This window comes from Phacochoerus africanus, chromosome 6, assembly GCF_016906955.1.
Source record: "Phacochoerus africanus isolate WHEZ1 chromosome 6, ROS_Pafr_v1, whole genome shotgun sequence".
Lineage (NCBI taxonomy): Eukaryota > Metazoa > Chordata > Mammalia > Artiodactyla > Suidae > Phacochoerus > Phacochoerus africanus.
Genome location: NC_062549.1, coordinates 45,793,697 through 45,809,917, shown reverse-complemented (window position 1 = coordinate 45,809,917; position 16,221 = coordinate 45,793,697). Strand labels below are relative to the sequence as shown.

General features: G+C 37.4%; 1 protein-coding gene across 1 annotated transcript in view; it reads left to right on the top strand.

Moving 5' to 3' along the window:
• Positions 1–16,221, top strand: part of NECAB1 (N-terminal EF-hand calcium binding protein 1) — a 233,566-nt gene that overhangs the window by 197,253 nt on the left and 20,092 nt on the right. The window contains exon 9 of the mRNA XM_047782941.1: positions 11,688–11,738. Coding sequence (XP_047638897.1) covers positions 11,688–11,738 — 51 coding nt within the window. The remainder of the gene's footprint in view (positions 1–11,687; positions 11,739–16,221) is intronic.

Below are 16,221 nucleotides of genomic sequence, written 5' to 3'. Positions count from 1 at the left end.
CACTCACTAAAATCCAGTAAATGCAACAAATACCATATAAAATAAACCCAAGGAGGAACATGCTGAGACACATATTAATCAAACTAACCAAAAATAAAGACAAAGAGAAAATATTGAAAGCAGCTAGGGAAAAGAAACAAATAACATACAAGGGAACCCCAGTAAGGTTATCAGCAGATTTTTCAGCAGAAACTCTGCAGGCCAGAAGGGAATGGCATGATATAATTAACATGATGAAAGGAAAAAACCTCCAACCAAGATTCCTTTACCCAGCAAGGCTGTCATTGAGATTTGAAGGAAAAATCAAAAGCTTCACAGATAAGCAAAAGCTGAGAGAATTAAGCAACACTAAACCAACTTTACCACAGATACTAAAGGAAATTCTCTAGGCAGAAAAGATAGAAAGAGGAAACAAAAATATGACAAATGACAAGGCTCACCACTAAAGGTATATATACAATAAGGATATGAAATCATCTGTGCATAATTATGCCACCAAAATCAGAAATCATGAGAAGAGGATGGTACAAATTTAGGACACTAGAGATGCACTTGCGATTAAGAGACCAACAACTTAAAACAATCTCATATATATGTAGACTCATATCAAAACTTCAGAATAACTGCAAACCAAAAATCTATAGTTGATACACAAACAAATAAGAAAAATCAATGCAAATACAACACTAAAGTTAGTCATAAAAACTCAGGAGAGAACAATAGAAGACAGGAAGAAAAAAGAGCCACAAAAACAAATCCAAAGAAATTAATAAAATGGCAAGAAGAACACACATATGAATAATTACCTTAAATATTAATGGACTAAACTGCCCAACCAAAAGACATAGACTGGCTGAATGGATACAAAAACAAGACCCATGTATATGCTGTCTCCAAGAGACCCACTTCACTTCTAGGGACACATACAAATTGAAAGTGAGAAGATGGAAGAAAATATTCCATGCAAACGGGAATCAAAGGAAAGCAGGAGTAGCAATACTCATAACAGACAAAATAGACTTTAAAATGAAGAATATTTTAAGGGACAAAGAAGGACAGTACATAATGATCAAAGGATCAATCCAAGAAGATGATATAACAATTTTAAATATCTACGCACCCAACACAGGTTCACCACAATATATAAGGCAACTGCTAACAACCTTCAAAGGAGAAATTGACAATAACACAATCATAGTGGGGGACTTTAATACCCCACTTACAGCAATGGACAGATCAACCAGACAGAAAATCAATAAGGAAACACAGGCCCTGAATGAAGCATTAAACCAGATGGACTTAATAGATATTTATAGGACATTCTATCCAAAAGCAACAGAATACACATTCTTCTCAAGTGCACATGGAACATTCTCTAAGATTGATCACATCCTGGGCTACAAATCCAACCTCGGTAACTTTAAGAAAACTGAAATCACATCAAGCATCTTTTCCGACCACAACGCTATACGACTGGAAATCAACAACAAGAAAAAAACTGCAAAACACACAAACACGTGGAGACTAAACAACATGTTACTAAACAACCAATGGATCACTGAAGAAATCAAAGAGGAAATTAAAAAATACCTAGAAGCAAATGACAGCAAAGATACGACACTCCAAAACCTATGGGATGCGGCAAAAGCCGTTCTAAGAGGAAAGTTTATAGCAATACAAGCCCACCTCAGGAAACCAGAAAAAGCTCAAATAAACAAGCTAACTTGACATCTAAAGCAGCTCAAGAGAGAAGAACAGACAAGACCTAAAGTTAGTAGAAGGAACGAAATAAAGATCAGAGCAGAAATCAACGAAATAGAAACAAAGAAAACCATAGAAAAAATCAATGAAAGGAAAAGCTGGTTCTTTGAAAAGATCAACAAAATTGATAAACTCTTAGCCAGACTTCTCAAGCAAAAAAGAGAGAGGACTCAAATCAATAAAATTAGAAATGAAAAAGGAGAAGTAACAACGGACATCACAGAAATACAAAGGATCATAAGAGACTGCTATATGCAACTATACTCCAATAAAATGGAAAACCTAGAAGAAATGGAGAAATTCTGAGAAAAGCACAATCTTCCAAGACTAAACCAAGATGAAATAGAAAAGATGAATGGACCAATCACAAGAACTGAAATTGAAACTGTGTTTAAAAACTTCCAACAAACAAAAGTCCAGCACCAGATGGCTTCACAGGCGAATCCTATCAAACATTTAGAGAAGAGCTAACACCTAGCCTTCTGAAACTATTTCAAAAAATTGTAGAGGAAGGGACACTCCCAAACTCATTCTATGAGGCCACCATTACCCTGATACCAAAACCAGACAAAGATACCACAAAAAAAGAAAACTACAGGCCAGTTTCACTTATGAACATAGATGCAAAAAACCCTCAACAAAATACTAGCAAACCACATCCAACAATACATTAAAAGGATTGTACATCATGATCAAGTGGGATTTATCCCAGGGATACAAGGGTTCTTCAATATCCACAAATCCATCAGTGTGATACACCACACTGACAAACTGAAGAATAAAAACCATATGATCCTCTCAATAGTCACGGAAAAAGCCTTTGGCAAAATCCAACACCCATTTCTGATAAAAACCCTTCAGCAAATGGGCATAGAGGGAACCTACCTCAACATGATAAAGGCCATATACGACAAACCCACAGCGAACATCATTCTCAATAGTGAAAAGCTGAAAGAATTCCCGCTGAGATCAGGAAGAAGACAAGGATGTCTGCTCTCACCACTACTATTCAACATAGTTCTAGAAGTCCTAGCCACAGCAATCAGAGAAGTAAAAGAAATAAAAGGAATCCAAATTGGAAAGGAAGAAGTAAAACTATCCCTATTTGCAGATGACATGATACTATACCTAGAGAATCCTAAAGACTCTACCAGAAAACTGTTAGAGCTCATCCACAAATTTGGCAAAGTCGCAGGATACAAAATCAATACACAGAAATCGAGAGCATTTCTATATACTAACAATGAAAGAGCAGGAAGAGAAATTAGGGAAGCAATCCCATTTACCATCACATCCAAAAGAATAAAATACCTAGGAGTAAACCTACCTAAAGAAACAAAAGACCTATACTCTGAAAACTACAAGCCACTGATGAAAGAAATAAAAGATGACACAAATAGATGGAAAGATTTACCATGCTCTTGGATTGGAAGCATCAATATTATCAAATAACTCTACTACCCAAGGCAATCTACAGATTCAATGCAATTCCTATCAAATTACCAAGGACATTTTTCACAGAAATCGAACAAAATATTTTAAAGTGTGTTTGGAAGCACTAAAGACCCAGAATAGCCAAAGACATCCTGAAAAAGAAAAACGGAGCTGGAGGAATCAGGATCCTAGACGTCAGACTATACTACAAAGCAACAGTCGTCAAAACTGCATGGTACTGGCACAAAGACAGACATATAGATCAGTGGAACAGGAGAGAAAGCCCAGAATTAAACCCACACACCTACATCCAACTAATCTATGACAAAGGAGGCAAGAATATACAATGGAGAAAGGACAGCTTGTTCAATAAGTGGTGCTGGGAAAACTGGACAGCCACATGTAAAAGAAAGAAATGAGAACACTCCCTGACACCACACACAAAAATAAACTCAAAATGGATTAAAGACCAGACACTATCAGACTCCTAGAGGGAAACAGAGGCCAAACACTCTCTGACATAAACGACAGCAACATCTTCTCAGATCCACCTATCAGAGTATTGACAATAAAAAGAAAAATAAACAAATGGGACCTACTCAAACTTCAAAGTTTCCGCACAGCAAAGGAAACCCTAAGCAACACAAAAAGACAACCTACAGAATGGGAGAAAATATTTGCAAATGAATCAACTGACAAGGAATTAATCTCCAAAATTTACAAACACCTCCTACTGCTCAATACCAACAAAACAAACAACCCCATCAAAAAATGGGCAGAAGATCTAAACAGACAATTCTCCAAAGAAGACATACAGATGGCCAAGAAACACATGAAAAGATGTTCAACAGCACTCATTATTAGAGAGATTCAAATCAAAACCACTATGAGGTACCATCTCACACCAGCCAGAATGGCCATCATCAAAAAGTCAACAAGTGCTGGATAGGATGTGGAGAAAAAGGAACCCTATTTCACTGTTGGTGAGATTGTAAATTGGTGCAACCATTGTGGAAAACAGTATGGAGATTCCTCTGAATACTAAAAATAGAACTACCATTTGACCCAGCAATCCCACTCCTGGGCACCTACCCAGAGAAAATCACGACTCGCAAAGACACATGTACTCCAGTGTTCATTGCAGCACTGTTTTCAATAGCCAAGACATGGAAACAACCTAAATGTCCATCAACAGAGGAGTGGATCAAGAAGAAGTGGTACATATACACAAAGGAATATTACTCAGCCATTAAAAGGAATGAAATACCAGAATTTTTAGCAACATGGATGGACCTAGAAATTATCATGCTAAGTGAAGTCAGCCATACGATGAGACACCAACATCAAATGCTTTCACCGATGTGTGGAATATGAAACAAGGACACAGTGACCTTCTTTGCAGAACAGATACTGACTCACAGACTTTGAAAAACTTATGGTCTCCAGAGGAGACAGTTTGGGGTGTTGGAGGATGTGCTGGGGTTGTGGGATGGAAATCCTGTGAAATTGGATTGTGATGATCATTATATAACTATAAATGTAATAAATTCATTGAGTAATAAAAAATCAAAACAAAACAAATAACAAAAAAGATGTAAGGAAAAGGAAAGATATTCCATGTTCCTGGATTGGAAAAAGTAATATTGTAAAAGTGGTCATACTACCCAAAGCAATCTACAGATTCAATGCAATCCCTATCAAATTACCCATGACATTTTTCTCAGAACTAGAACAAACAATCCAAAAATTTATATGGAACCACAAAAGACCCAGAATTGCCAAAGAAATCCTGAGAACCAAAACCAAGCAGGAAGCATACCTCTTCCAGACTTCAAGCCATATTACAAAGCCACAGTCATCAAAACAGTGTGGTACTGGTACCAAAACAGACATACAGACCAATGGAACAGAATAGAGAACCCAGAAATAAACCCTGATATTTATGGTCAATTAATCTTTGACAGAGGAGGTAAGAGCATATAATATGGGAAAAAGAAAGTCTATTCAGCAAGCCTTGCTGGGAAACCTGGGCAGCCGCATGCAAATCAATGAAACTAGAACACACCCTCACACCATGCACGAAAATAAATTCTTTTTTTTTTTTTGATGGTATCTTTGGTTTCAGTATCAGCATGATGGTGGCCTCAATAGAATGAGCTTGGGAGTGTTCCTTCCTGTGCTGTTTCTTGGAAGAGTTTCAGAAGAGTTGGTGTTAACTCTTCTCCAAATATTTGATAAATTCTGTCTGTGTAGCCATCAGGTCCTGGACTTTTATTTTTGGAAATTTTTTAATCACATTTTCAAATTCAGTACTTGTGATTGATCTATTCATATTTTCAATTTCTTCCTGGTTCAGTCTTGGTAGGTTGTACCATTGTAAGAATCTGTCCATTTCTTCTGGGTTGTCCATTTTATTGACACATAGTTGCTTATAGTAGTCTTTTATGATCCTTTGTATTTCTGCAATGTCAGTTGTAATTTCTCCTTTTATATTTCTGACGTTATTGATTTGAGCCCTCTCCCTTTTTTCTTGATGAGTCTCTCTAAAGGTTTATCGATTTTGTTGATATTTTCAAAGGACCAGCTTTTGGGTTCATTGATTTTTTTTCTGTTGTTTTCGTTGTCTCTATTTCGTTTATTTCTGCCTGATCTTTATGATTTCTTTCCTTCTACTAATTTAGGGCTTTGTCTGTTCTTTCTTCTCTAGTTGCCTTAGGTATAAGTTTAGGTTGCTTATTTGAGCTTTTTCTTCTTTCCTGAGATAAGATTTTATTGCTATAAACTTCCCTCTCAGAACTGCATTTGCTGTGTACCAAAGGATTTGGATTTTTGTGAAGACTGTCATTCATCTCTAAGAATCTTTTGATTTCTTCTTTGATTTCTTAAATAGCCCATTGGTTGTTCAGAAGCCTATTGTTTAACTTCCAGGAGTTTGTATTCTTGCTGTTTTTTGGGGGCGTTTGTGTTTTGTTTTGTTTTGTTTTTGTAATTGATTTCTAGTCTCAGCATTGTGGTCAGAGAAAATGCTTAAAATAATTTCAATTTTTAAAAAATTTACCAAGGCTTGATCCATGGCTCAAGACATGATCTCTCCTGGAGAATGTTCCATGTGCACTTGAGAAGAATGTGTATTCTGATGTTTTAGGGCGGACTGTTCTATAAATATCAGTTAAACATAACTGGCCCATGATGTCATTTAGGCCTGTGTTTCCTTGTTGAATTTATGTCTGGATGATTCTGTCCATTTGTGTAAGTGGGATGTTAAAGTCCCCCACTGTTATTGTGTTACTGTTGATTTCTCCTTTTATGGCTGTCAACAGTTGCCTTATATATTGATGTGGCCCTATGTTAGGTACATATATATTTACAATTGTTATATCTTCTTTTTGGATAGATCCTTTGATCATTATGTAGTGTCCTTCTTTATCTCTTGTGACTTTAAAGTCTATTTTTGCCTGTTATGAGTATTGCTACTCCCTCCTTTCTTTGATTTCCATTTGTATGTAGCATTTTCTTCCATCTCCTCACTTTCAGTCTGCATGTGTCCTTAGGACTGAAGTGGGTCTCTTGTAGACAGCATAGATAATTGGTGTTGTTTTCTTAACCATTCATCAGTCTGTGTCTTTTGGTTGGAGCATTTAATCCATTTACACTCAGTGAAATTATGGATAAATATGTGTTTATTGCCATTTTGTTAATTGTTTTGGTCAATTATAGTTCTTTGGTTTGTGGTTCCCATGAGATTTGAATATATCCAACTGTAAGTGTACAGAATTTTTTTGGGTTTTGAGTCTCTTATTTTCAGATGCATTTTCAATGTTCTGCATTTGTCTTCTAATGGTTGTTATTTTTGATATATTTGTCAGTGTGTGATTTTCTGCCTTTATATTATTTTTGTCTTTACCAGTTTTCTCATTTGAAATGACCTTGTTTCTAATTGTAGCTTTTTCTTTTCTGCCTAGAGAAGTTCCTTTAGTAGTTGTTGTAGAGCTGGTTTGGAGGTGCTTAATTCTCTTAGCTTTTGCTTGTCTGGAAAGCTTTTAATCTCTCCATTGAATCTAAATGAGAAGTTGGCGTAGAATAGTATCCATGGTTCTAGATGCTTCCCCTTATACACCAATGGAGTATATATTGCCACCCCATTCTACCTTGCAGAGTTTCTGCTGAAAGATAGGCTACTATCCTTATTCAGGTTCCCTTGTATATTATTTGTTGCTTCTCCCTTGTGGCTTTTAATGTTTTTCCTTTGTATTTAATTTTTGGCAGTTTGTTTAGTATGTGTCTTGCTGTGTTTCTCTCTGGGTTTATCCTTTGTGAGATTCTCTGCATTCTTCAACTTGAGTAGGTGCTTCCTTTCCCAAATTAGGGAAGTTTTCAGCTATAATCTCTTTGAATATTTTCTCTGGGCCTTTCTCCTTCTCCTTCTGGGACCTCTATGATACAAATGTTTGTATGTTTGATGTTGTATCAGAGATCTCTTAGACTCTCCCAAGTTCTTTTTATTTTTTATTTATTTTTTCCACCACTCTGTCTTCCACATCACTTATTCATTCTTCTGCCACTGTTATCCTGCTATTATTTTTCATTTCAGATATTATGCTACCAATCTTAGTTTGCTTTTCCTTTATCTCTTCAATCTCTTTGTTAAACATTTTTTGTAACTTTTGTGTCTATGCCTCCATTTTTTTCCCAAAATCTTGAATCATCTTTATTATCATCACTTTGAATTATTTTTCAGGTAGATTACGTATCTCTTCATTTAGTTGTTTTTCTGTGATTTTTTTCTTGTTCCTTTGTCTAATAGCTATTTCGTCATCTCATAATCTCCACCTTTCTGTGATTATTGTTCCCTTGATGGCAGATATGTAGATGCAGCATCTGGCCCCTAGTCTTGTAGTTCTCAAGAGTGGTAGTGGCTCACTTATACTCAGAGCTAGTGATGTGAACTGTAGTATTATCCAGGTGGCTGCAAGGAATGGCATCCATGAGTTGCAGTGGTTCATGGTTCAAAGGCTTGCTTTTGTGAGTGGGGGCAACACCGGTTCCTCTTGCTTGCAGGTAGTTCTCAGGACAACTTCCTGCAGTTGGTAACCACAGCAGCTGCTCCAGCAGTCCCTCTGTTGGGGAGGTTCTCAGGGTTGCTCTCTGTAGCTGCTGGGGCAGATGCCTTTCTGTAGTCACTCCCTTTGTTTGGCTGGTTGGGGGAGAATTCTCTGTATTCTCAAGGGTGTGGCATCCTCCCAATCTGTTGCTTAAAAGCTCTCTCTGTTGCTGTAGCCCCTTCACCATTCCAAAGGTCTCTCCTCCTAACAGACTGATGGCAGAGTGCTCCCTGTAGCCTCTGCAAAGTGGCATGCACCTTCAGGACCCTCTTGACTCCTTTGGATAGCCATGCAATGTATGCTGCTTCCACGGTCCCGTACTTGATTGTTGGCTGGGATCGTGGAGCTTGTGCTATTCTCAAGGATTCTTCATCTTGTTTCAGAAATAACTTTCTTCACCCCCGAGGAAAATCGAGGACCTCTGCCCATATAAGGGGCCCTGTGCAGACTCCTGAACAGTCCAAGCTGTTTCTACCCTCTAGACAAATCACAGCTTTCCTCCCACTTAGGAGGTCCTTTCCAACTCTCAGGATTGCTTGCACTGTTTCAAGAATATTTTTCTCCACCTTCCAGGTAAATTAAGGATCTCTGCCCACCCAGGGGGCCCCTTATGAACTCCTGCACTGTCCATGCTGCTTCACAATTCACCTTCTGCCTCATAGACAAATAACAACTTTCCTCCCACTTAGGAGGCCCCTTCCCAGGATCATTTGCACTGTTTCAGATATAATTTTCTCCACCCTGTAAGTAAATTGAGGCTCTCTGTAACTGGAACTGATCCTGTAGCAGGAGCTGTTTGCAGGTTTTGCAACCTGAGATCACTTGAGAGAGTAAGGCTATAGTGGTGGATCCTGCCCCTTCTCTCCAGCACCACCTAACAATGGTTTCTAGCTTCCAAACTGGCCAAACTTCCTCAGCTTATAGCCTCAAATGTGGCCACTCTGGGCTCTAGCCCCTTCATGCTGTCTCTGTGCTGCTAATGTAGCCAACCCCAGCTCTCTCTCTGAGTCTGATCTCCAAAGTTGGAGTTTTAGTTCCCACCCCCTGATCACATCAGCCTATGGTTGGGAAGTACAGGGCAGTTAGACTTTTTTTCTTGAGGACTGTTTACATTTACACCAATTGCTGTGTTCTCCTCCAGTAATGCAAATATCCTCTTCCGTCTTGGCTGGTCTCTTTGCTGGTGTGGGGAACTTCCCAGGGTGAGGTGTTGTTCCTCTTTCCAACTCCCTCCTAGGCGCACAGGACCCGACCTGCTTCACTCCCATTTCTCTCTTTTTATTCTCCTTTCTTTTTTACTACACAGTTTCATGAAGTTTTTCTTGTTCTGTCAGAATCCTGAGTTTTTATGTCAGCATTCAGCTAATTTTCTGTAAGAGTAGTTCCACACATAGGGGGATTTTCAATGTATTTGCGGGAGTAAGTGAGCCTCATGTCCTACTCCTCAGCCATTTTTTCCTCAGTCTTTTAATCCATTTTAAATTAATTTCTGTGTGTAGTTTAAGATATGGGTCCATGGGCTGTGCTCTCTGTTCAAATGCCACTGTATGTAGGGCTGTCGAATAAGCTATGTAGCTTCCTGTGTGCTCTAGTTAAGTTTCCTGGCTGGACAGGTTGAAGGCTCATTCAGCAATGAGCAGCACTATGAATTAGATTCCTTGCCTGGGTACAGCAGGACAAGTAGCTCTAAAGCTGGTAAAGTTCCTTGTTGTTTTAAAGTTAAAAGTTGTTTTAAAGTTAAAAGTTCCCTGAATAAACATGGCTGCTGTCTTTGCTCTGGAAACTATTGGCACTTCCTGCCTCCTTAGCTCAGGTGTCACTGGGCTGCATAGTTTCCAGGTGTTTCCACTAGCCTTTCTGGGATGGGGCCAGAAGATGCCCTCCATAACATATATGTCTCAACTTCCTTGCCTAGGCAGGAGAGTGAGGGCTCACTCCCGGCTAGTCTAATTATTTTCCCAAACAGGCTTTCAGAGTGGAAGATGTCAGGAACTACTCTTAGCTTTGTCTATAAATTAATTCCCCTGCCTGTGCTTATCATTGGGACATTCCACACCTGGTACTGGTTTTGTTCAGGGTAATCAGCTTTACTCTCTTACCTCTTGGCTTGAGCACTGCTGGGCCACATTGCTTCCAGAAGTTGTTGAAAGCCCTCTGAAGATCAGCTTGGAAAACACTCCCCGCAGTGGTGGGAATGTGATTCAGCTCCTTGCCTGGATGTGGGCAAAATGGGCTCTAGGGCCAACAAAGAGGATCTAAATCAGGCAGATCTTCACTACACATAAGTCCCCTCATCAAGAATACATCCCAAACTTTGTTCTGCAGACAAGCAAAGCTGCTTGTTGGACTTACTACCTGGGCACTGGAGTATGAACCTGGTCTTCCAAGATCTGTGTGCTGGTTGTTGCAAGCTTCTTCCCTCTTCTCTGTCAAAGTCAGATTCCCAGTGGATGAACACCACAGATTTCACTGCAATCTCTCTTGGTAGATCAGAGTAGGGGCTTTCACAAAATAACTCACAATGCAGTGTGAGGCTAGTTGTCCCCTCAGGCTCTCTGTTTCCACTGAAGGAACCAAAGGCTCAGGAGATTTGTCCAAGTGGTGCATGCTGGCCTAGGGATGTGGCAATGCTGCCACTTCTCTTATCTTCTAATGCAGTCTATCTTGGTCTCTGTGGTGTAGGAGAGTGCTTTAGCCTTGCTGTAGGATTCTCTCAGAGGTATCTTCTTCTTAACAGTTGTTTGTTATTCTTGTGAGGGGAAGCAAAGCCAACAACCAACATATATCACCAGTGTGGCAATGTTGCTCTTTAGTATATATATTCTTAGAATGAATTCCTCAGAGACTACATGTTTGGTTTCACAGGTGAGATTAGCACACTATGCATTGATCACCACAGAAAGCTCTGTCTTTTCAGTAGTCTTTTGTTTTTAACAAATATTAATAGTGATTTAATTTGCTTTTTATTTCACTTTTTAACAAAGCAAAGTTAGCACTTAGAATGTGAATATCTTTTCATGATATCTCAAGTATATTGCCATATACCCACAGCAAAGGCTATCAGTCTATTCAGTGTTTTTCTTTTAATTTTTCTATCCTTTTCCTCTCTGCTTTAATGAGTCTTCTGTCCACTTTGTTCTCTTTTAATGGCATCAATGAAGTAAACTCAAAGTAATAACAAATTGAACGCATTTGAAACGGCTCCTTACAATTACAATGGGTAAAATAATCTTTATTGGAAGAGCTCATAAAAATCAGAATTATTTCATCTCCTTTCAGATGAGGAAGTTATTTTGGTTCAATATTAGCCATAAAAGTGCTGTAACATTCAAATATATGTTTCATTTAACTAATGTCTGGTTTTATCCCCATTTCTTCCTCTAACCAAAGGATCTCAAACTTGAACCTCTAGAAGAAGTTATTGAAGAGAATACTAAATATGTAAGTATTCTTTCTATGTAAAAATTTTGTATATATGTACTTTTAAAACATGATTTTTTTTTTCAAAATTACTGTCATAGTTCCCAGTGTGGCTCAGTGGGTTAAGGACCTGATATTATCTCCATGAGGATGCAGATATGATCCCCGGATTCACTCAGTGAGTTAAGGATCCATCATTGCCACAAACTGTGGCATAGGTCACAGATACAGTTCAGATCCAGTGTTTCCATGGCTGTGGTGTAGGCCCGAGCTGCAGCTCCCATTTGACCCCTGGCCTGGGAACTTCCATAAGCTATAGGTGTGGCCATAAAAAACACCAAAAACATTACTATCTCATGAAAATATGAAAAACTAATAAACTAAACGTGGGCATGTTTCATTTTGTATGGCTCAGTAATATTTTCTAAATTGTGGTTTGTGGAAGACTAATGCCTACTTCATAGGGGTTTTGTGAAAGCACCTGGTATGTAATATGTGCAAAATGAAATTTTTATGCATGTATAAATCAATGAGTTATTGAATAATTGAATAAATATGACTAGCAGAGAAGGACAACATTCAAATTGTACCATAAAATAGTCTGAATAGTACATCTGAGCCAAAACTTGGCCCTATTAATTATTGTATATCCAGCATTTAGCCCAGGGCTAGGCACATTATAGATGCTCAGAAATCACTTTTCAAAGAAAAAGAAATGATGCTTAGAGAAAAGTGAACATTCATGCACATAGGGAATAGATATCTATCTAGGGGATTACAATTGCTGGAGACTGAAAGAAAAAGGACAAAGCAATCATGTAGGTTCATTAAATGTGACAAATGAAATTAATGAATAAACTAACTAATTGAAAAGTAATACACACCATGCTTTATTATTTTACTTTATTCTAAGGCAAATATTTATAGCACTTCTGCTTTGGGAAATTGTATGTTTGCATTTACGTTCAGTAAAATGGAAGTTTGCGCTTTAAAATCCTGAGTATCTACAGAAAATCATTTTTCTTAATACCTTAAATATTTTGTATATATCTTGTAGGATCAGTCACATTTATAGTAAACAAGGATAGGAAATATCTTCCATCTCTGTACCATGTACTTGTTCCACAGGCACTGCCTATGTGATAGAAGGTGAGAATCACCTGTGTGTCAGCTCCTGTTTATCTGTCCAAACTCAGAGCACAAAGGAAATTTTCAGAGGGGAAGCTTTTAAGGCTTTTCAGAATAGTTTAATAATGGCTATTATGATTAGAATCCTATAGATACAGAAATACTCCCTAGATATAAAGTATATTTTCACTACAGGTTCAGTACTTTTATTCCTCCAAAGATAAGGATGTGGTCTATGTTAATTCATCAGGCCCCCAGAATTTTAAAGGGGTAGGTAGATTTTAGGAGTTCTCACAGTGGTGCAAAGGGATCAGTGGCATCTCTGGAGTGCTGGGACATAGATTCAATTCCCCAGCCTGGCCCAGTGGATTAAGGGTTCAGCAGTTATAACTGTGGCCTGAATCTGATCCCTGGCCCAAGAAATTCCATATGCCATGGGGCAGCCGATAAATAAATAAATAAATAGTGATAGATTTGAGTGGAAAGGTGAGGGAAGAGAGGTACTGAGCACAGATTCTATGACTAGCAAGCCTGTGCAGTCCCCATAGGCACAGGATTGTGACCTTGAAGTCTTGCATCTGTATCGTCTCTTAAGTTTGCATGTAGGGAAAACTATATGCCAATTAAGAAAAATGAACACTTTTTTAGTATTAGGAGAGACTGTTGTCTTTTCTTAATATGAATATTCTTTCTCACTATCTATGAAGGAGAAAAATTTCTAGGGATTGTTTATGAAAGGTACAGACTTCTGTTCTCTGGTCCCTGACAGAAGAGCAAGATCTATTTTAAAAGATCTATCAACCCACATAGCATTTCCAATTCAACAGTGCATGGAAGTATTTTAGAGAAAAAGAACTGGGTAGTTCAGTTGTCAAAATTTTTTAAAAGCAGGAAAGAATATTCTTATTTTTAACCATATGTAGAAGTAAAATAATTATGCTCTACGGGAATGTACATGTAGTAATAGGCTGAACTAGTTTGGTTTTTTTTACCCATAAGATATTTGTCATAAAAAATTTGAATTTTTTACTAGTGGTAGTATACATATCACTATCAATTCCTATGAAACATTTACACTCAAATGACAAAAACAATTTTTCATGTTGTTTCACAACTGGCACTCATTATTGTACGTTACTGTGTGATCAGCGATTTATCCTGATGATCAAAACCATTTTTAGAATTTATTGACTGGAGAGATATTTTTCCTTTTCCATTATTGGATGCATGAGAAATTTGGGGAAAAAAAACAAAACATTAAGAACAAAGCATAAATTTTTATTATATACTTTATGTTTTAATTTAAGCTTTACTGAGCCCTTGCTATGTGCAAATGTTGTGTTAAAGCCACACATATGTAAATGTCATAATCCTCTCCACAGCCATATGAGATGGTGCTGTTATTTGCCCAATTTAATAGATGAAGAAATTAAGGTGTAGAAAGTTTTAAATATCATAGCTGAACCCTAGAAGTTCTATTCCAGACCTACACTCCTCAACACACTGTAATATTCCTAATCTAGTGTTTGTGATACTTCCAAGCACTAAAGTAAAGCTGCTTTTTACCAGTGTGGTCATAAGGTAGTAGATGACTCTGTTTCATGAGATTTCCTATCATTAGAGTTGAGCATATTATCTGGTAGGCTTATTTAAGCACACAGCAAAAGTCCTGAACACTAGCAGCTGCCATACTGTTTTTCTGGATATGAGCCATTACATAATGATGAGTGCAGCATATAATTCTTTTTAAGTCCATTTTTTCTCTGCCTAGAGTAAGAGAAGTAACATTTGTTGAGTATCAATCATGGACAAGATATTTACGTATACTTTAAATATATAATATTTATATTATAAAATAATACTAATAAATATAAATATATATACAATATAATTATTTCTATATGTAATTTCATATTATATATAATTATATGTATAATATATAATTTAACCTTCCTCAAAACTCTGTGATATTCCTTTGCATATACGTACCACTTCTTTATCCATTCATAAAAACTTCCAGTTTTATGTATCAGAAGACTTGAGAAAGATTAAGTAACTTATTCAAGCCCAGGTGGCTAGTAAAAATGAATCCAGTCTACATCTGCTCTTAGAGAGAAAAGGGAAAAGAATGCAAGATGGAGATGATAGATTGGACCACCTCAAATCTTTTTCTGGAAAGGATACTGTATATATAAAATGTATTAAATAATTTTTTTAATTTATTGAATTATACTTAACTTACAATGCTATATTATTTTCAGATATATGGCAAAGCGAATCAGCTATACCTATACATATAGCCATATTTATCAGATTATTTTCCCACATAGGTTTAGAGTATTTAGATTTCCCTGTGCTATAGAGTATGTCCTTGTTAATTATCTATTTTATATATACATAATTGATGTGGAGTTCCCTTGTGGTTCAGCAGAAATGAACCCAACTAGCATCCATGAGGATGTGGGTTCTATCCCTGGCCTCACTCAGAGGGTTAAGGATCCTATGTTTCTGTGAGCTGTGGTATGGATTGCAGACATGGCCTGGATCCTACCTTGCTGTGACTGTGGCTTAAGCTGGCAGTTTCAGCTCCAATTGGGCTTGGGAACTCCCATATGTTGCATCTGTGGCCCTAAGAAGACAATAATAATAATAAGTGATGTGTATATGTTAATCAAAAACCCCTGATTTATCCCTCCCTCCATGTTTCCCCTTTGGTAGTTATAAATTTTGTTTGAAATCTGTGAGTCTGTTTTGTAAATAAGTTCTTTTAGATCATTTTTTAAGATTCCACATGTAAGTGATATCTGATATTTGTCTTTTTCTGTCTGACTTACTTCTCTTAACATGATAATCTCTAGGCCCATCCACCTTGCTGCAAAAGGCATTATGTCCTTTTTATGGCTGAATAATATTCCTTTGTAAATATGCCCCACTTCTTCTGTATCCATTCCTAAGTTGATGGACATTAAGGTTGCTTCCATGTCTTGGCTGTTATAAATAGTGCTGCAATGAACAGTGGGGTGCTTGTATCTTTTTGAATTATGTTTTTTTGCCAGATAGATGCCCAGGAGTGGGATTGCTGGATCATATAGTAGTTCTGTTTTTAGTATTTTGAGGAACCGCCATACTGTTCTCCATAGTGATTGCATCAACTTATATTCCCACCATGATGGATTTTGTCAAATGTTTTTTCTGCATCTATTGAGATTATTATTTGGTTTTGATTTTTCTTTTGTTAATATGGTATATGACATTGATTGATTTGCATATGTTGAACCATTCTTGTGAACTTGGGATGAATCCCACAGTATCCCTTCTGTCACATTCCATTGGCAAAAATAAGTTGGAAGGCTAGCCCAGATCCAAGATAAGGGGA